The 21,262-nt window shown below is 42.2% G+C and overlaps 1 protein-coding gene across 2 annotated transcripts; it reads right to left on the bottom strand.

The window, feature by feature from the left end:
- Positions 1–84: 84 nt before the first annotated feature.
- On the bottom strand, positions 85–19,485 carry LOC129239610 (putative vitellogenin receptor). Of its 2 annotated transcripts, XM_054875238.1 has the most exons (12): positions 19,214–19,485; positions 18,529–18,779; positions 18,005–18,469; positions 17,296–17,940; positions 13,732–14,634; positions 13,517–13,661; positions 10,037–10,845; positions 9,699–9,965; positions 7,696–8,757; positions 6,819–7,632; positions 6,503–6,754; positions 85–543 (listed from the first exon to the last, which is right to left on the bottom strand). In XM_054875238.1, coding segments are annotated over exons 1-12 (5,751 nt in total). In that variant the 5' UTR covers positions 19,216–19,485; the 3' UTR covers positions 85–407. The 2 variants fall into 2 exon arrangements, with proteins under 2 accessions (XP_054731213.1, XP_054731212.1); XM_054875237.1 differs by having other exon boundaries at positions 6,503–7,632.
- Between the last annotated feature and the right edge of the window lie 1,777 nt (positions 19,486–21,262).

Genomic DNA, 21,262 nt, shown 5'->3' with positions numbered 1-21,262 from the left:
TCTCCCCTCCACAAAATCAAAAACAACAATAATTGTGGCATTAAATAAAAATCTGTAGTTGATATTTGAAAAAAAAAACAAACATTCTTAATTTTCCGAATGACTATTTATAACAAAATTTTGGTAAAGAATATCAACCAACCATCCAACCTTTAAACTCACATGTAAATACACATGCACATATATATATGTGGTTGGTTGCTAGTTTTTACAGTAACATTTTACATATTTACAAAGTTCAGGAGCAAAGTTTCTTATTTACACTGTTTTTATTTTTTACAATAACCTACAAACCACTACAATAAAAAAACTAAATACATGCAAAAATACGAGTTCTAATAAAAAATAATAAATAACAAAAGATGCAAATATTTATAGCTGCTTTAAAAAACTGTTTGTGGTATCAATCAATATTTAGTTGACAAGTTTTGTTCTTGCATCATCATCATCGTGGCAAATTCGGGTTGTGTAAAAAGGTTCTGCCTCCACCAGGACACTGGGTGTTCGTTCAGCTGTTGCCAATTCCTCTGATTCGTGGGGCGGCTGAAAAAGATGTATGGGGTTGTAGGTAACAATTTAATAAATAACTCAAACAATAAACAATAAAAATACGGCAACTGCAATTGAAATTCTTAGTTTCATCTTAAACGTACAGAAAGGATCGAAATTCCGTAAACCAGGCCACAGCTAAATAAGCCCCCAATTACTAAACCAATCCTGCGGGAAATTCACTTGTAAGCAGAGCGAGCCCACGTTAAGGGATTTAAGTATTTTGGACATTGTGGTAAAGTTTTTTAAAAAGAGAACTTAAAATATTTTGAAAAGCAAAAACTAAATATGTTTAGATTTATTCAATGTTGAAAATTAGGGTTTTTAAACTGGAATGTCTTCATAAAAATTATATTTGTTCCTTGAAAATTTGTTCGTTAACTTTTTAAAAACTTTTTAAACACTCAGTAGATGGGCAGCCAGTTGCGGTCTCAGAGTCAACTCTGACAAAACGAAGTTGATGCTATTCACCAGAAAATACAAGCCTACACCTTTTAAGCTTCCAAGACTTAACAACCAGTGACTTACTCTTTCATCGGAAGTCAAGTATCGTGGTGTAATACTTGACCCCAAGCTCCACTGGATGCTGCACATAGAAAATCGAGTTAAGAAGGCCAATATAGCCTTCTACGTCTGTAAATCTATGTTCGGCAAAAAATAAGGTCTCAAGCCACGTGTCGTACTTTGGATGTAGAACTTAGTGGTTCTGCCAATTTTGACATATGGTTGCCTAGTTTGGTGGGTAGCTCTTCAGAAGGAGTACAGCATCACTAAACTAGAGAAAGTGCAGAGAACTGCATGTGTGGGCATCACTGGTGCTAGTAGAACATGTCCCACTGCTGCGCTCAACGTCATTCTGCACTTACTTCCTGTGGATCTGCAGGTTAAATCCATTGCCGCTCAGAGTGCTATTAGGTTGAAGGAGATTAGACTTTGGAGACAACTTCCTGAGGACATAGTAGCATTTTGAAGTAGATCTCCTCTTTTCGAGCAGGCAAGATTGGAAAGAGGGGAGAGGCGGTACGGATATAGATACCTCTGTATTCACTGACGAATCCAAAATGGAGTCTGGAGTGGGAGCGGGGGTTTACTCTAAATCAGCCAGAAATCTCCTTTAAACTGCCGGAAACAAGCAGCGTTTTTCAAGCAGAGGTCTTCGCGATCCTGCGGTTATGCAAAATGCTTCGGGATCGCTATTGGGAGGGAGACATTAATATTTTTTCTGATAGTCAAGCTGCGATCAAGGCCCTGACGTCGCCGTATTGCAGCTCTCTTCTGGAGAACTCCTGTAAGGAGGAACTCAAACGTCTCGAAAGGAAACAATTCCCTTATCTGGGTTCCTGGGCACAGGAATATAGAAGGAAACTAAATTGCCGATGAGCTTGCCAGGAAGGGGTCGGCAGAACCGGTTCCAGCTGTCCCCTTCTCAGACATCGATGTCCCCTTGGCCGTCGTTAAAGGGAAACTACACAATTTCTTTCTAAAAAAAAGCGCAAGACAGATGGAGGTCTGTCTCATCGTGTGCTATTTCGAAAACACTATGGCCTCAATACGATAGAAACAGAACGCCTATGGTGATGGGAATCCCCCGCCATTCAATTTCCAAACTCATTGCGGTGTTCACCGGTCACTGGGTGATCGGAAGCTTGGAATCCCGAATAACCCCTATTGCAGAAGCTGTGGGGATCCTGCAGAGAAAGAGACTGTTGAGCACTTTCTCTGCGAATTTCCGGCTCTGGCGGCTAGGCGCTTGAGATTCCTTAACGTGCCCTTTGGGTTTAAAAGAAATTCTCCAGCCTAGATTCCTTTTCTCTTCTCTTCTCCACTACATCAACAGCACTGCATTGCTGTAGACGGTTTTTCTCTTCCCTAAATCTTTTCACAGGTGGTGGTCCACATTATGCTATCAAAACGGCACGTAAGTGCTACTTGAAGTGTACCTGGGGTACTCTTGCCATCTTACCTACCTACCTACCTTTTAAAAATCAACGAAATTTGTGAAAATTAGGGGTTTTAAACCGAAATATCTTCATTTTAATGTGAATTTTATATTTGGTAATATATTATTTTTTGATTGTATTAAAAAAAATACAAAATAATAGTTTTTTCTTCAAGGTTCGTTTGGTAATTTTTTAAAAATCTACAAAATTTTTGAAATTAGGGCTTTTAAACTGGAATGTCTTAATTTTAATTTTAATTTTAATTTTAATATTTAGTATTATTATTTCTTGCCATTTAAAAAAAAAAATAAAAAAATAAAAAATTATATTTTTTTCTTCAAAATTTTTGTGCTTTAAAAAAATATTATAAAAAAAATAACATTTATTTGTTCAAAAGTTGTTTGGCAGTTTTTAGAAAATCAAGGAGATTTTTAAGCTACTTAAAACTTGCACTTTATTGTAATAAAATTCAATAGGCTACAACTTCCAATTAAAAAATGTATGAAATTATTTGAACTTTGGACAAGGTTTGAAACTTCAAGTTATATTGTTTTTGTAGTATGAACCAGATTTTTATAAATTCATTTCATTTTATTATACTTCCATTGATTTATCCGAAATGCCTCTAATGGTTTTACTACACCTCCGAACAGTAGAAGTTGTATTTTACGAGAAGCTAAAGCAGAAATGCAGTCGGTCTTTTGCCGGTCGAGGGGTGATAATTGTTAAACAAAAAAATGCTGGAAGTTTCATTATGCTTTGGCTGCTCTCTTGTGTAATCACTGTCATGGAGGTTAATATCTACTCCGACAGCCAAGCGGCAATTACCGCCCGGGATTCGATGATGGTGCACTCGAAACTGGTTTCGCAATACCTGACTTCACTTTCGATCGCATCCGAATTCTTAAATATAAGGCTCACCTGGGTGCTTAGTCATAGTGACATTGCAGGAAACTGCGAGGCGGATGAGCTGGTCAGGCAGAGGACTTGTGAGGTATTTACCCCGCGCAAGGAGAAGATTGGGATCCCTTAGACAACCTGCGGTCTGCTCCTGGTAAGGCGGGTTTCGCGTCAACTCAGCGACCGCTGGGCAAGTATTATATATAAACTTGTAAGGTCGCGAAATCTTTCTGATCACGAGTGGATCGGAAGCGCTCGAGGCATCTTCAGAGGTCAGCTGTCAAATTTCATGGGTGCACTTAAATGACACTGGCGCGGGGAGTACATGCTGCGAGACGCGGCATTACTTCGAGTCCCTTCACATCATCTCAGCACTTCCTCCTTAGCTGCCGTACTTTCGCAAGTATAGCAAACGTGGCCCAATTTCTATAAATCCAGAACTGACGAGTTGTTAAGAAAGCCACGTGCAGACATATTCAGAATTGCGCCAGCAATAAGTGGCCACTGGATTTTGAAAGGCCATTCCTGGAAGATGGGGTGGCCGTACATCAATAAATGTAGGATTTGCAATCAAGAAAAATCTAAAGGAACAATTTTTCACTATCTATGTGAGTGCCCAAGTCTGGGTGCTCTACAACATAAAATGCTGGAGGAATTCTCGAGGGTAAATTTGAAAGAAATTGCAGAAAGGAAAATAGACGACATAGGCGGATTTATAGTCAAATCAAGATGGTCCGACTAATAAAAAGCAGTGGTTCTGAAAGTGGCGCATCGAAATGGCATCTTTTGTGCTAATTGGGTCTGGGGTGTGTCACTCAGACAACACCTGCCCTTCCACGCCCAAAAGCCTGTCTAGTGGCTTATGGTTAATTTTCCAAAGAGGTGATGAATCCAAGGCATCCAATGCGTAGAAGTTCAATAAATATAGGAAAGCGGTTAAATAATATCAGAGTACAGAATAAAATAGGCAATGGGAGTGGCACCATTAATAGTTGTAACTAAGGTGCAAATACCCATTTTCCTCTTCCAGTTGTAAATATCTTTACAACGTACTTCGATGCCCTTTAAACACCAATCTTCATCATTTTACTTTCTGCGGTGGACGAAAGCTAAGCAAACCATAATAGGAGAAGGTTTCATAATAACTCTGTAACTCAGTTTGAAGAGGAATCTATTATACTTGGCATAATTACGAGATTTGTCTATAGGCTTAGGCAGTCAACGTTAATCCAAAGTATGAATATAGGAATATGGAATGTCCTTAGCAATTCAATTTCTTTGAAGATAGGTTGTCCCCTATGTGACACACTCAAACTCAGAGCCCATTGTCATGCCGCATAAGGAACTTGTTCTTATCTCTCCTTAAACCAGTGTGAACCGTTCAGAAGCTTTAGAAGATCTCTGATTTCTACTGCACTGAGGTCTTCTAATTCATTGAAAAATTGTTTACCTAAAATGGTGAATCTGCATCTAGATAGAGCAGGACAGTGGTACCGAAGCAGCAAAATCGTCTCTGCCTCTTCCTCGTGTAGATAGTATCTGCAGTAGTTGAATCTCTGCGGGCCCATCCCAAGTGCGTATCTCCCTATTAGTCAATGCCCTGCTATAACGGACATCAGTGTGCTATATACTTTATATATTATATAATACGAGTATTCTTTAACTCCGCATGAAGCGGAGGGTATGTGAAGACTTTGCTTAGTTTGACTTAGCCGATATTCTGTGCGTTTAGTATTGAGAGTCGTCCACAATTGTTGACCGATCCTGCAGGTTAGTTCAACTCTCGTTTTTACAAATTTCTCAAAGGTAAGTAGCTAATAGTGTTTTCAAAGCAGAAGTAGCCGCAATTAAGGAAGCTCTGGATTGGCTGCTCGCTTCTGTAAGTAAGTGAAGGAGGTAAATATCTACTCCGACAGCCAAGCAGCAATTAGAGCCTTGGGTTCGCTGTTTGTGAGGTTCGAAATTTGTCGGAGAATGCCTGACTTCCCTCTCGATTGCATCGGAAAACTTCGATATTAGGTTCATTTGGGTTATCGGTGACAGCGGCGTAGAGGGAAACTGCTGGGCCGATGAGTTGGCCAGACAGGGAACCCTTGAGATGGCTGCATCGCAATATGAGAGGATTGGAGTTCCCTTAAGAACCTGTGGTCTGCTACTGGAAAGATGGGCCTCGCGTCAACTCAGCGAGTGCTGGGCTAGCGCGCAAACGTGCAAAGTCGCGAGGTACTTCTGGCCACGGGGAGATCGGGGGCACTCGAGAGAACTTCTAAGGCTAACAAAACCACAGCTATCGAATTTGGTAGGTATCCTTACCGGAAGGACGGGGTGGAATCATCTCAGTACCTTCTTATTAGCTGCCCTGCTCTTGTCGGGCCAAGGTTTAAACATCTGGGCTCTCACTTTTTCGCTACACCAGCCGATATTGCGGATTTAGATATCTCAAATTTGGTGAAATTCATGAGCTGCTTGAAGCGGTTAACACATACGTAAATCGCCACTGGTTGGTCGTCATCCTCAAATCCTCTAACCCAAGTCTTGGATTGTGTCTGGTTCCTCCCCCGCTTTCCTGTTCCCCTCCCCTCCCCCTGTTTGGCATTACAACGGACAAGTTTTTCCCTCTCAAGGGCAGCCATTTAACCTAAGTAGCTGATAGGTTTGTAAGGCTATATCTATGAACACGTTAGTCAGTTGGATGCCAAGTCTCGCTAGTTCATCTGCCCTACACTTCCCTTCGATGCCGCACTAATGTGACTATTTTGTAAGTATATTTAACGCCGCCTGGCAATACGTGAAAATGTAGATATCACTAGAAGGTATCGCATCACACTTTAGCAGTGCCAAAGCTTTGAGTGTTGCTACCAGTTCATCCTGAAAAATACTGCAGATGTTCGGAGCACATACCTTCGCCTATCCTATCTTTGAGCTTTCGGCCATCTGTGTACACATGGATTAACTCGTTTCCCCTCTTCTCTAGAGTCTTATGATGGAGTTGTAAGTTAGGATTATGAATTAATTAGATTATGAAACAGAAAGCTGTAATTACCCACCCGATGTCTGTTTACTACTTAACAAGTTCTGGACTCAATTTAATTAAAAATTTGCTTTCTACTCACCGACGCAGCTTCGAGAAGAATCTCCGCACCCGAGAGCGAACCGTTTCTGGAACTTCGCAGAAATCTATAGATCGGCGGAACATATTGCTTCTTCTCGTTTGCTTCTCCTCCTTCTGCATTGCCGTTGCTGACATTGTTTTGGGTGTCTCCATCAAAAGAGGCAGTTGTGCTGATGATGCCGCTTTGCTGCTGCATGCCGCCTGCAGACTTACCGCTGCCTGCACCGATGCTGGAGAACGCAGATAATGGATTCTGGAAATGCAGGTTGATATTGAAATCGCGATGACCTTGAAAAGCGCGCCGATAGTACAAGTACCCAACGCCTGCGCATAGCAAAGCTAATAATAACAAAATCAGAATGGTCATAACTGCAGCAATGGGAGTAGACTTCTCGTCATCAGCATACGGCATTCCACCAAGCAAAGCGCTGGACAAGATCTCATTGGTCGCTTCCTTCGGGCAGTGAACATGTTCGCCCACAATAGCATCACCACACATACACTCATAGCCATAATCGGCCTGTATACACATACCATGACATTTGGCCATGTTGCAGGGATTTGTGGCGAGCGGTTGACGCGTTACACCATCCACTACAACATCCTCAGCGTTAAGAATATTCAAATTGAAAGCTTTGCAGTTATGTGCACCAAAAAGCTGACAATGCACCGCTTCCTTGGAACCGATATTCACAATGAACGCTTGATTCTCATAGATTGAAAGACCCGATGGATGCATAATGACATTACCCTTTTGTATGATTGTGCGTGGAATGCGTAAGCTATCCGTGTGATAACCCATTACTTGCAGTGTTTTCGAATGCATATCCACAAAGTAGAGTGCACGTTTGTAAGGATCGCAGGCTAAGGCGGTGATGTAAGCATCACGTTTTCGTAGCAATGATACAGGCTTCTTGCCATCCAAGTGCGCCATGTTGAGTTCAGAAACAGGTGTGTCAAAGGATTGTGCGCGTACGGTGGCATAGAAGAGGTGACGACTTAGCGCATCGACTGCGAGCGCGCGTATAGTTTCGCGTGGGTTGGCCTGAACTACGAGACCGCACATTTTCGCATCGAAGGAGCACACTTTGATGCCATACTTTCCAGCGCGTGTAATGACGTAGACATTATCTGTGAAAAGAAAATGAAAAATTAGCAAATTGTTAATAAATGAAGTAGAATAAATTTATTCACCCGTGATCCAGTCCACTGCCACCTTTGTGGGTGTCTGCACCCACAGGCCAGCCTTCACCTGACCGTTCTCCATGTCGACTTTATACAACACCTCCTCGACATCGGTAGCAAAGTAAGCCATACGTTTACGTACATTCAAATCGAAACCAGCGATCTTGGAGTCATTTACCGCCCATGCGACCCTCAACGTGATCGGCTGCTCCGTCATGCTGCGCACTTCATTGTAGGTGGAGAACATCAGCGCGGATTGACTTTCGATTGATTTACAGCTGGTCTTGTCGGGGCGCAGCATAAAGTCTGGATAGCATTTGCAACGATACGAACCGTGTGTGTTCTCACAAATTTGTGCGCATGGCTCACCTTCCTCACACTCATTCACATCGATGCAAGTGCGCTGATCCGTATCTAAACGATAACCTGGAAAACATGAACAAACTGCACCTACCGGCGTTGGACGGCATTTTTGCGTGCAAAGTGGCTGATTGGGTAAGGAAGTGCAAGACGTATCGCAGAGTGGTCCTTCATCAGCGCCCGTATCACAGTCTTCGAAATTATTACATACGCGCGACATTTCCACGCATTTCCCATCTTTGCAATCGAACATATTCGGTTCGCAAGGACGTTCATTCTGCTTGGTCATCACTATGCCGACGATGGACGAATTTTTATAATGTTCACAATTCATTTCGTCTGAGCCATCAGTACAGTCCTTATCGCGATCGCAACGAAAATCCAGCCGTATACATTCTTTATTAGACTTGCACTGGAATTCATTTATGCCACACACCGTGCCACACTTTTCTTCGTCCTCACCGCGTGGGCATTCGGCAGTGCCATTACAGCGAACACTCAACTCTAGGCAAATGCTGGTATTGCTCGTACACTGGTACATCGGTTGGCTCGCCGAGCCGCAGGTCAAATTGCGTTGCTTGCCCGTAGCAAAATCGCAATTCATTTCGTCCGAAAAGTCGCCGCAGTCATTGTGACCATCACAGATCAAACGTCGATCAATGCACTGGCCAAGCATACATTTGTGCATATCGGGTGGACATTCCTTGGTGCCTAAATTAAAACGGAAGGAAAGTTATCAACTTTTATTAGCGATTGAATTTGGATGAAATAATAAAAGGTAGTTAATACTGAAATTGAGATGCCCAAAAGCTCTTTGGTTCGATATAATCATTGCTTCATTGACTCAGAGAAATGAAGTTATGAGAAACCAATTCTTCAGCCACTTAAGAAATCCTCATTTATCCGTCGTAACTGAATGGATTTGTGCCTGACTATAATTCGGTAGCGCACGGGCTCGAAATCCACTTGTGGGCACGAAACACCAAAATGATATCAAAGGTTTTTTTAATAACGGTTGGCCCTCGTGAGGCTATGACAAATCTCCGAGTGCATTTCTTCCATAAAAAAAAAACATCTGGCGCTCATCCAAAACTTATCAAAAATCCATCGGGGGCGAACATCAGGACGCACAATGGGAGGAGGAACTCTCCAAACACATAACAAAGGATTTAAGCGGTATTTTTATATATATGTATATACAGTGAAGCCTCTCTTGGGCAGACACTCACCGTCAGTCAGCGTTTGTGCGTTTAAGAGAGGTGTCCACTCAAGAGAGTGTAACTGCTTCCCGTACATACGATTTCACATAGAAAAAAAATGTCCGCTCAAGGGAGCTATTCAGCTAATACAGGTGCCCGCTAACAGAGGTCTCACTGTACATATATATGTTTTTCTTAGGACCCTGTCAGCACAATTAAGGTGGTGCCGACACGAAGACGCCAAACTGTCTAAAGCTTGAACTTCACCACATTGTTACTTTCAGTGCTTCTGCCATAAAAAAAAATTATTTAGATTTTTATGGACGCCTCTACTCTCTGTTGGGTCTTTGGCCGAGCTCCTCCACGTATTTGTGGTGTGCAAACCACAAGTACACGCCGCTAAAGTTAAGTGTATAAAGTTTTGTCCAAGGCGGATCTCAAACTATTTCTTACCGCATTTTTCGTGCTCATCCGATGCATCTGTGCAGTCTAATTTTCCATCACATTCCCAGCTCTGTGCGATACAAGTGCCCGTGTTGCATTGGAACATATCGACAGCACAAACAGGCATATCGCCGGATGTCTGATCAGTATTCAATTTGCAGTTGGACTCATCTGAGCGATCGCCACAATCGTCTATGCCATCACACATGACACTCTGATCTACACAATTACCATTATCGCATGCATGTTGATGTACGTGGCAGCGTTTCTCTTGATCTACAATACACAAAAGATAGTGAAAGAGCTATTACTAGTTCAATTTTGTTATACATCTCAAAGATTCTTACCAAATTTGTCACAGTGTGCCTCATCCGACCCATCGCGACAATTTTTCTCTCCATCGCAGCGCTGTTGCATTTTTATGCACTGTGTAGCATCGTGACACGCATATTCGCCAATGTCACATACAACTTTGCGGTGCTTAATACGCGTCGGGTCACAATCAAACTCATCCGAACCATCCGGGCAGTCTTTACGTCCATTACAGCGATGCGATTGTGTTAGACACTCACCCGAACGGCAACGGAATTCACAGTCCAGCGACTCAATGCAAGTTTTGTTGGCCATATCGCGAAAAACAAGCCCCGCCGGGCATAAGCAGGCGCTAATAAATTTTGTGGCAGTTACACAAACATGTGAACAGCCACCATTTCCATGCTGGCAGGGATGATCCAACGTGCTGGTTGGCTGGCTGGCCAACAGTGGTATGCGTGCAGGTAATACGTGCGTGTAGGCTGGATGTGTCATTGCAATTTCAAACCGTTTCACTCCACCCATATTGTCTTTGTGCGTCCAGTGTATGGCCGAGGAACGCAACTCCGACCAGAAGAGATCGTCTTCGACCAGTGCGAGTGAGTAGGGACGCTTGAGTCGAGCACGAAAAGTGTACTCTTGTAAAACTCGATAGTTGGTGAAGGAGATGTGGTCGAGTTCACTATCAGACCAAAAGAGTATTTTCGTCTCAAAGTCGGTGGTAAACTGAAAATCATCATAGCCAAGCCCTTCTTCAAATGGGTGTGCGTGTGGTCCGCGTCCGCTGAGGGGCAGTTGATCTATGTGCACATTTTTGCGTGTGCGTAGGGCAACAAACATGACGCTAGAGGGATGAGAGGTATTTTATTAAGTTTTATTTGTTCAGACTAACACAAATGCAATCATTGTAATTAGCAAATAAGTTAATTAAATTATTACAAATATAAAACAGTAAAGCATTACGAAAGGAAAATTCTAAGTCTCAGAAATTAAAGACGGTATTTAACTCAGCTCTATGCTTCGCTAGCGTTCTTTTAATTAGAGCCTCAAGGTTATAGTTTTACTTATTATTATTATGAGGGGATTTAGCTCTAGACCTGAAAGATCGATTGTGCCCCAGTTTCAATTAAGGCGATACTAAAAATATCATTTAGCATCGAGCAAAGTCTGAAGACTTCGGTTAGGAGATATTTGACGACTGCAAGAGATTACCGAATAAACGCTTCCGAACATATTCCAACCGACTCTCGTAAAATTCATAATAAGGCTTCCATATAAACGTAAATCATAAGGAAAATAATAAGATACGTTATCTCAATTTACATGACCTGTAGCTCAGATATAAAGTGTTATAACAGCGGTTAGACTGGGTATATTGCACGCAATGGTAGTATGCCCCGTACCCAACCGAAGACGGTACCCAACCACTTGAAGGAAGCAAAAGAAGCTGGAGTGAAACCGTCTTGAGCATCATAAGGAGGAACAACATGGAATTGCTGCTTTACTATTTCGGCGACCTGGTTGTATGGGGTGTAAAGATTGCGCTACGGTCGAATGATCCGACCGGATAGTTGACATCATTTCAATGAACTTGCAACCCGATGATAAGGGTGAAGTGTGATAAGGAGTAAATTGAATGTTTCTGGTAGCGAAAGGGCAAGGAAGCGAAAAACGCCGGAGGGAGACCCTCTAAAAATGAAGTATAGTAGAAAGAAAGTCCTTTGACTAAAGCAAAGTTATTGATGGAATTTTCTACACCAAACCGTCCCTGCGAGAGGACTGTCCTAGTAGCGTTGGATCTAAAAAAGGCTTTCGACACAGTCAGACACGCCACGCTACTAGATGACATTTTACAGTCGACACTCCCGCCAGGGCTGAAGAGGTGGACCGCGAACTACCTGAGTGGTCGTCATTCACCGGTGATATATCGAGACCAATCATCTAAACAGAGGAAAATAAAGCAAGGCGTACTACAGGGTGGTGCCCTTTCACCCTTGCTTTTCAACTTCTATATCTCGAAACTCCCCCAGCCACCAGAGGGAGTCTCCCTGGTCTCATACGCCGACGACTGCACGATAATGGCGTCGGGCAATGACATTGATGGCCTATGCTCCAAGGTAAACAACTACCTCGCCACCGGACGAGATCTCAGACAAAACCAACGGACAGCTACTGGATCGGGCAGTGTACAGACAGGCCATAAACGACATTCATCGGGAGACTCTTACCACCTTCTTAAGCATTCGGGGGTCGATGCCGTTATCGGAGTCCAACCACCACCAATCGCAGACGAAGAGCTCTGACTTCCCCGAGAGTCCCGCGTAACCTTGGCACAATTACGTTCTGGATATTGTAGCAGGTTAAACTCCTACTTATCCAGAATTGGTCCCGACATACTAAACATATGTCCAGCATGTGAAGGCACCCGGTCGACACTAACCACCTTATCACATGCCCCATCAAACCCAATCATCTAACACTCCTCTTGACCCAACCCGTCGAAACAGCTAGTTTCCTGGGCCTAAGATGAGCTAGACGAAGACGACTGGTGATTACGCTACACTGACAGGGCAAGGGTATTGCTACAACAACAACAACAACATGAAATTCTCTATCACGAATATGAAAGCGAAGACGGAAATTAGTATTGTAATCTGATCATAGTTCCTAAATCCAGAGGAATGGGCCAAGCGGAGGTCATCTGGATATCACTTAAGCCCTGGAGAAGTTTATGCAGCGGTTTACTGGGTAAACTGAACAAAATCAGTTGCCGAATGGATTCGAAATTGCGCACAGAGTATGGCAGCGAAAAGCTCAAAGGAGAGAAATCGTGGAAAAGCAATAAAACGCGGGTTCACCATTTGAGTGAGTGACCACGGATGTGGCAGGTCCGTTTCCAATTAGTGACTCCGGCAACAAATATGTATTCTCTGTTATGGACTACTTCAGTAAGTGGCCAGAAGTGTACGTTCATCAAACCAAAAGGCCAACACCCTTACCGAGGTTTTTGAATTGAATTGCATTCAGACCAAGGAAGAAACTTCGAGTCCGTCGTATTTAAAGAAATATGTTGCTTCGAGAGAATTAAGAAAACACATACAACACCCTTGCACCGCCAATCAGATGACATGGTCGAAAGATTTAAAAGCACTCTGAAGGAGCACTTGCGATATTTAGTGGGAAAGTGATAGTGAAATTGGGACAAACACATCCAAGTGTGCTTGTTGGACTATCGCTCAGTTGTATATTAAAAATTACAGCACTATGCGAGGCAACATAACCAGATAATGAGTAACAGGATGAAGGATCGACTGGAGCTGAAGGATTTTGCGAAGGCAACTTGCACACGATGCTAACACTAACTTCCTTCAGGAACGCCAACTGTCATCAAACACCCATACTTATTAAACCGCCCTCGTATATCCGTTTGTGAATGACCCTCAAGGTTCAAATTGTCATCAACCACAAAGTTTAAGTTCGAATTAAATTACCAAACCAGTTGTTGGCGTACTTACCCATCCTCTGGTATTAATGCGAGCGCAATTGGCGCTTCTAATCCGGCAAAGAAACTAACCATGGCACGTTTGCGTGACTGCATGGAGTAGACCTCCACCACATGACGCTCTGAATCGGTCCAGTAAACATTATGCGCCAAGTGATCTGCGAAAGTGCGAAAAGAAATATTTATATACGCTTTCATTTAACTAACTAAAATAGTTTCAAAGCTTACCGAATGCGATCGCCGTCACATTGCCGATATTCTCACGTACCAGCACCGAAATATTATTGCTCTGCAGATCGTAATCAAAGATGGCGCGTTGCACATTATCGGCAATGATTACCTTTTCATTCACATTATTATACGCCATTTGGCTAATATACACCGGCAGCTGATGCGTTTCCAAAATTGTATGCCGCCCAAATTTCGTATGCTCCATTTCGAGTAACGAGTTTTTCAAACCAATGAAGAGACGCTGTTTCTTGTGTGTCTTTATGCAGCGCAAATGATCGGCGACCAATTGCATGCCATCGGGACAAGCGCATGTTGCGCTATTATTTCCGGCGAGTAAACACAAATGAGAGCAACGCATGCGCATACAAGCGTGATCGGTTTTAGGTTGCTTGGCGGAGTGATAAATATGCACCGCATAGATGATGCGATCTTTAGCGACCACTTGATGCCCCTTGCCGGTGAATTTATTGCACTTATGCACACTTTTCGTGCCCCAATCTGACCAGTAGATATTATCTTCAAAAATGGCTAAACCATACGGGTGTTTCATAATTCCATCGAATATGCGGCGACGATCGGTGCCATCGGAACGCATGCTTTCCATTGTTGCCGATTTGGCATCGACCCAGTAGATGCGATCATTGTGCATATCTACGACGATTCCATTCGGCCAGTGTATGTTATCGGTGACAAGGGGCAGCGAGTTGCTGCCGTCCATAGATGCGCGCGCAATCATTGGTTTCACACCCCAGTCGGTCCAGAACATTTGACCTCGTTGCGGCCAAAGCGCAATGCCACGCGGCTGGTCTACGTCCATACTGACGAGCGCAGTGCAGTAGAGGCCATTGTTGGAGCAGACAGCTATATGGTGCATGGTGTTGTCCGAGAAGTAGATGTTGCCTGGAATGTGAAAGGAAAATAAAGGAAAGAAGAGAGAGTGAGTGAGAGAAAGATCAAATAGTGTTACAGCGATGATGTGACAACTCTTGCCGGCTCATTGTGGGAATGGGCAATAGTTACAGGTTAAACTTACTAGAATAGACCCTGACTCATCAGATAGGTGAATATACTAGTAGTGCTTTCATATGCCCACATAAACCCACTCAACTGCCACAATTCTCCCTTTTATCCCACAAAGTGAAAATAGTTCGTTTCCTAGGCCTTCTTCTTCTTAATTGGCGCGATAACCGCTTACGATATTTTGACCGAGTTTAACAAAGCGAGCCAGTCGTTTCTTTCTCGTGCTAACCGGCGCCAATTGGACACAACAAGTGAAGCCAAGTCCTTATCCACCTGATCTTTCCAACGCAGAGGAGACCTTCCCCTTCCTCTATTACCACCAGCTGGTACCACATCGAATACTTTCAGAGCCGGAGCATTTGTACCCATTCGGACGACATGAACCAGCCAACGTAGCCGCTGGATCTTTATTCTATTCCTAGGCCTACCTTTAGAAAATATCGACGATGCTGACCGAGCGCTAATGTAGGATTAACTGCTCTATATGGGGTTTATTAAGCTGCTCCAATAACAACAACAGCGATTGCGTGAACAAATAGTGGGTTTTATCGCTCGAACCGTAGTAATACTCGCATATCGTTGGCACAATTACGATCCATATTCGTACATTGCAGGAAGGTTAAACTCTTACTGTACCAGTTTGGACTTAAATACATCAAAGATTACAATATTTTTAATAAGTGTAAAGAGGTTCTGCACGATATTAACAACCCCCTCACTTGCGCATTCAAAAACTCCCCTAGCTGATCCGACCACATCGAAAAAAGCTTGCTTGATGCCTCTATTGTTAGATGACGTTGATGAGAACATTTAGTTGTCCTAAATAGGACTTAGTAAGATTACTACAACAACAACCACCGATATTGAGAAAAGGCGTAAGCAGAGCTCAGAAGATTCAGAAGGAAGAGTTGGCAAATAGGAGCTCTTCCTCCGATTTTTGTCTGCGGCTTGATGTTGTTCCGTAACTGGAGAGATCTACAGCCTTATGCCACCTCTGAAAGGGCATTTATGAGAAGCTCTTTAATGGCGCAAATACGCTCCGAGGTTTGCCACGGTTATTAGAAACAAATTCTTTTCATTAATTTGGTGCTTGATGACTTATTGCTAGCGAGTATTTGGGTATTGAAGAATAAGTATTACAGAGTTCTCAAGATAACTGCAAGTTTATATCAGACTACAAGCGGGTTGATTCGGTTTTAGGTGGAAGAAGCAGTAGTTAGATAAGTGGTCTGCCGCTTATCGCTTCATTCCGAAATAAATCGAAGAAGATTCTGAGCTAGGTGCTGCTCTTTAGCATGGCAATCAGCATGTAAAGCAGTATTCCTCCAAAGTAAGTGAACATCACCCCTACCTATGGTTCTAAAGATCAGAATTCTGTGAGCGAAGTTGAGTAAAATATTAAATTATAATTTAATATGAAATACGCAAATGAGTCCGACTGCAGTCTATAGTTGCAACAGATGATTTCAGAAAAAAAAACAAAAACAAGTATCAAAATGATACTCCTCGCCTAATTGCATCATAGGTTAGTTACCCAGACCAGAACCAGGATCAGTAGTTTTATAATTCACCAAGAACAAGATTAGTATGAAGAAATCCCAACTCTCTACAAAGTTTCCTCAAGAAAGTCATGAACCTGAAGTCACTAAATTTAATATTAATCTGGGATCTGGAAAATATGGCGCACACATCCTCTAAAATCGTTTATGCCACTTTGCTTTCCAATGTGTGGTGTGCATCTTGATGCTTTTTAAAAAGTGGATGATCCAAGAGTTGCATGCCACCTTCCAATGAAAGTTGGTATTTTGGAAAACTTTTTCATAGTTGTAATTCATTAGCAGGATTACCAAGGTTTGCCGAAGAGTGATCGTAAGCATGTTTAATGTTCTCAGTAAACGCAGTTTAACGACCGCCGTAGCCGAATCGATTGGTGCATGGCTACCATTCGGGAGAGTGTAGGTTCGAATCTGCATGAATGAAACGGAATATGTAGGAAAACGTTTTTTCTAATAGCGGCCCCCCCTCGGCAGGCAATGGCGAAACCTCCGAGTGTATTTCTGCCATGAAAAGGCTCCTCATAAAAAACCATTTGCGGTTCGGAGAAGGCTTACAAGTTTAGGTCCGTCCCTCCATTTGTGAAACGATAACAAGACGCACGCCACAAATAGAAGGAGGAGCACGGCCAAACACCTAACAGAAGCGTACACCCCAATTATTTATTAAATTTTATCCGTTGCGAGCTCACTACTATCAGTTTGAAATTGGTTTAAAAGCTATCGAATAGATCGAGATTTTTGTCGGACCAAAGGCTCTCACCTAAGCAATATTCCCTAAATCTCACCACGATATACAGAATACAAAGGTGGCATCCATCTCGTACTGCTAATCCGCTTCCAGTGAATTTGACAGAATCGCCACATACATTCCGCTTCATTCCTGACTGTTCACTACTATTCGAGTACTTAAACTCCACATTATGTTCATCTAATTTCAGATATATAGAACATACAAGTATGTTTCCGTCTACGAACAACTACTAACCTGTCAGCCAATCGACGGCCAAATCTTCAGGCGCGTCCAAGCCTGAGGTAAGTAATATTTCATGATTGGTACCATCCACGTTTGCCTTCACAATGCTCTCCGCTTCGTTTCGTATGTTAGTCCAATAGATGTTTTGTCCATCAAAAGCCACACCAATCACTTTCGTTAAATTTGTTGCCACCGCATAGACAAATTTATCTCTCAAATGCACACCCATTACAGCTATTTGCGTAGTGTAGAGCAGCAATGGATCACCACCATGCGCCTCGCATGTTCTATTATCATCCTTTAGTATGTAACCCTCATCGCAGGTACAGCGATACGAGCCTCGCGTATTCATACATCCTTGCGAGCACAGCCCATACATTTCCAAACACTCGTCCACGTCCCTACAAACGTTCTCCAGCAATGACATGCGATAACCTTTGGGACAAATACACTGGGCACCCTGTTGGGGTAGCATTCTACAAGTCGACGCAGGCGGACATGTCTTTGTACTGCAATTGTTGGTGGCGGAAGTACAAATGTCCGACTCATCACTACCATCCGCACATTCCGACTTGCCATTGCAAACAGCGTCGATCATTAAGCAACTTGAATTGTCACGACATAGAAATTTTCCCTCCTCCAAAGTACAATTCAAACCTGTATTGGGCGAAGTGCAAATAAATCAAAAATTTAATAAATTTTGTATAACAGCGCCTCGTACCACATTTTCGTTCATCACTGCCATCCCCACAATCATCGACACCATCACAGATCCACTTTTTGCTCTCCAAACACTTTCTATTGTCGCAGAAGAAACCCTCACAACTGGTTCTTGCACGCTCACAACCATCCTCTTCATCGGACCGATCGTGGCAATCGCTTTTACCATCGCACATAAAATCTAATGGAATGCAAGACTTGTCCGCGCTACAGGTATACTCGAAAGTGCTGCAATTCCGTTTCGACGAATGCCAGCCGCCAGTGCCAACATCAGCACTAGCCGAGTCACTTCTTCCAACACCATCATCTTTCATCCACGACGAAGACGACGACGAGCTAACACAATCCAATTCATCTTCACCACCAGGACAGTTCTCGATGCCATTGCAAATGAGCTGCGCTGACAAGCAAGGCCCATTAGGTTTGGCGCATTGGAACCAATTCGGCTTGCGGCACATCTTTCGCTCTGCAATGATAGGTTTTATTGAAACACAGGCAACATTTTTATGTGACCTTAGCATTTACCGCAATCCAGTTCATCCGAGTTGTCTAGACAATCGTGACGTCCATCACACATCTTCTCCTGTAAGATGCAACTTCCGTCTCGACACTCGAAGTGGTCGGCGCCGCATTGGTGAAAGGCTGAAGCGCGCGCGAAAAATGGCGGTAACAGTACTAGAATGACCACAACAACAATAACAAGGCTGCTAGGCGCAGCGACGGTGGGCTGTAGTTTCTTGCGCACATTTTGCAACGGTAAATGAAAGGGTTTAGCCCTGCGGTGTTGAATTGTGAGAAGATGTGAATAAAATTAAGTTGCGAATTTGATATGAGTGAATGAGTGGGTTGCGAGGGGTAGAGCAAGGGAAGAAAGAAGAGGGGAAGTAGGGGAATGTGGGAATGGGAAATCACATGCGGGGTTGTTGAAAATGTGAGGTTAGTTAAAATGTTTTATTTTTTTCTTTCGTATTTCGTAAATTTTTTTTTTAATTTCAAATCTGAGAAACAATTTTTTAATTTTTAATAAAATTTATAAAATAAAAATATTTTATTAAAATAGTGTAATTTTTCTGATTTATTTTTTGACAAATTAAATTTAATAAATTTTTTTATTTGTATTTATTATCTACTTTTGGCGAAGAACTTGTTAAAAACTGAAAAAATATTGCACAAAAAAATTTAAATCAAGACCTTTTTTATATGTACTTACATTGATTGCCTTGATTAGTAGAGACTACTCTGCCAATCAGCGATTTGAAAACCTAATCGTGCACCTTTTTGTTGTTTTTTTTTTTGTTTCTTTTTTTTTAAATCTTACTTATTTCATTTAACTTTGATTACACAAAATTTAACATAAATTATTTTCTGATATCAAACAATTATTTTCTAACAAATAAAACGACATTAAAACGACTTTGGAATCGACACAATTATTTTCGCGCACCAGCGCGTTATAACCGAAATTGACTGATGTTCGGCAATCGCTGCAAAAGTGCTGCTGCCCTGCATGACAATGCAGTAGCTGGAAAATCTACAAAACAACAGTTAACCGCTGCATTGGTTGCCAGAGCAGTGGTGCGGTTGAGTGAAACTTTACGTTAATACTTTTTATATGCAGCATAAGCAACAAAAACGAAAATGCCGTTAAAAAACATAAAAATAAGAAAATATAATAAAAAACTTAGTACGTAGCCTAAAATTTTTGTTAAATGTTTAAATAAATCAATCGCCTTGCCGGAAACCTACGGCGAACTCTGTTGGATGGTAGTTTTGGTTGCGGTATCAGCTGGTAGCTTTGACACGCGCCATCTAGCGGTCATTAGTTCACGTAATTTGTTAAATAAAAATCCGGTATTGTCGGTATTCGAACGTTTCGAATTATTGTAGCTTACCATTTGTGATTGTCCCAGCAAAGTTTATAATACTGAGAAGAAATGTTCAATATATAAGAGGTTAGGGGTAGTCAGAGTTTTCAAAAATTTTAATTTTTTTTTTGCATTTTCTTAATATCTTAAAAATATTGGGAGGAAATTTGAAATGAACCCGACAAATACTTTTCGAGTTATTCGGCAATTAACAAATGGCGCTCGGGCTCTACAGAAATCGAAAGCAAAACTTTAAATGCGTTTTTCTCAAAACTATGTTTTTTGAAGAAGAAGAAGATTTCTTAATTGGAGCGATAACCGCTTACGCGATTTTGGCCGAGTTTAACGAAGCGCGCCAGTCGTTTCTTTCTCGTGCTAACCGGCGCCAGTTGAACACACCAAGTGAAGTGAAGTCCTTCTTCACCTGATCTTTCCAACGCAAAGGAGGCCTTCCTCTTCCTCTGCTACCACCAGCTGGTACCGCATCGAATACTTTCAAAGCCGGAGCGTTTGTATCCATTCGGACGACATGACCCAGCCAACGTAGCCGCTGGATCTTTATTCGCTGCGCTATGTCTATGTCGTCCTAAAGCTCATACAGCTCGTCACTCCATCGCCTGCGATATTCGCCGTTGCCAACGTGCAAGGGTCCAAAAATCTTGCGTAGAATCTTTCTCTCAAACACTCCAAGCGTCGCTTCATCGGTTGTTGTCATCGCCCAAGCTTCTGCGCCACACGTTAGGACGGGCATGATGAGAGCCGTGTAGAGTGTTAAATATTTAAATTGTTCAACGAGAGAGGACTTTACTACTCATATCTCAAAACCCGCTTGGTAGATTTCAATAAAAACATAAAGATTTGAAAAACATAAAAAACTCGTGCCTGAAGATTTGTTTTCAAAAATTTGGATTTTTTTAAACAATTAATTGTCGGTATTTTTATCGAAAATCTGAAAACTATTTCCGGAGACGTCCATATTGTGAATTTTGAAATAAAACTTCGATCTGGTACAAGATTATCTATTAATAAAACTATTTTCTCTTGTCCGATTGATTTTAGACGAATCTCCAAGGACTTGTGATGATCACTGCAAGGGAGTTCTGGAGAAACGGGCTCCACACAAACAGCGGTAACTTTTACAATTATTCATTTTTTTTTTAATCAAGCTAAAGTCAAGTCGAAACATGATGTACTAATGCTATGTTTTTATTTTTGTAAAATAAAGTAAAAAAATCTCGGTGAAAGCAAAATTAATAAAAACATTTTTCTAATAGCGGTCGCCCCTCGGCAGGCAATGGCAAACCTCCGAGTGTATTTCTGCCATGAAAAAGCTCCTCATAAAAATATCTGCCGTTCGGAGTCGGCTTAAAACTGTAGGTCCCTCCATTTGTGGA

This window comes from Anastrepha obliqua, chromosome 2 (assembly GCF_027943255.1).
Source record: "Anastrepha obliqua isolate idAnaObli1 chromosome 2, idAnaObli1_1.0, whole genome shotgun sequence".
Classification (NCBI taxonomy): domain Eukaryota; kingdom Metazoa; phylum Arthropoda; class Insecta; order Diptera; family Tephritidae; genus Anastrepha; species Anastrepha obliqua.
This window is presented reverse-complemented; position numbering and strand designations above follow the sequence as displayed.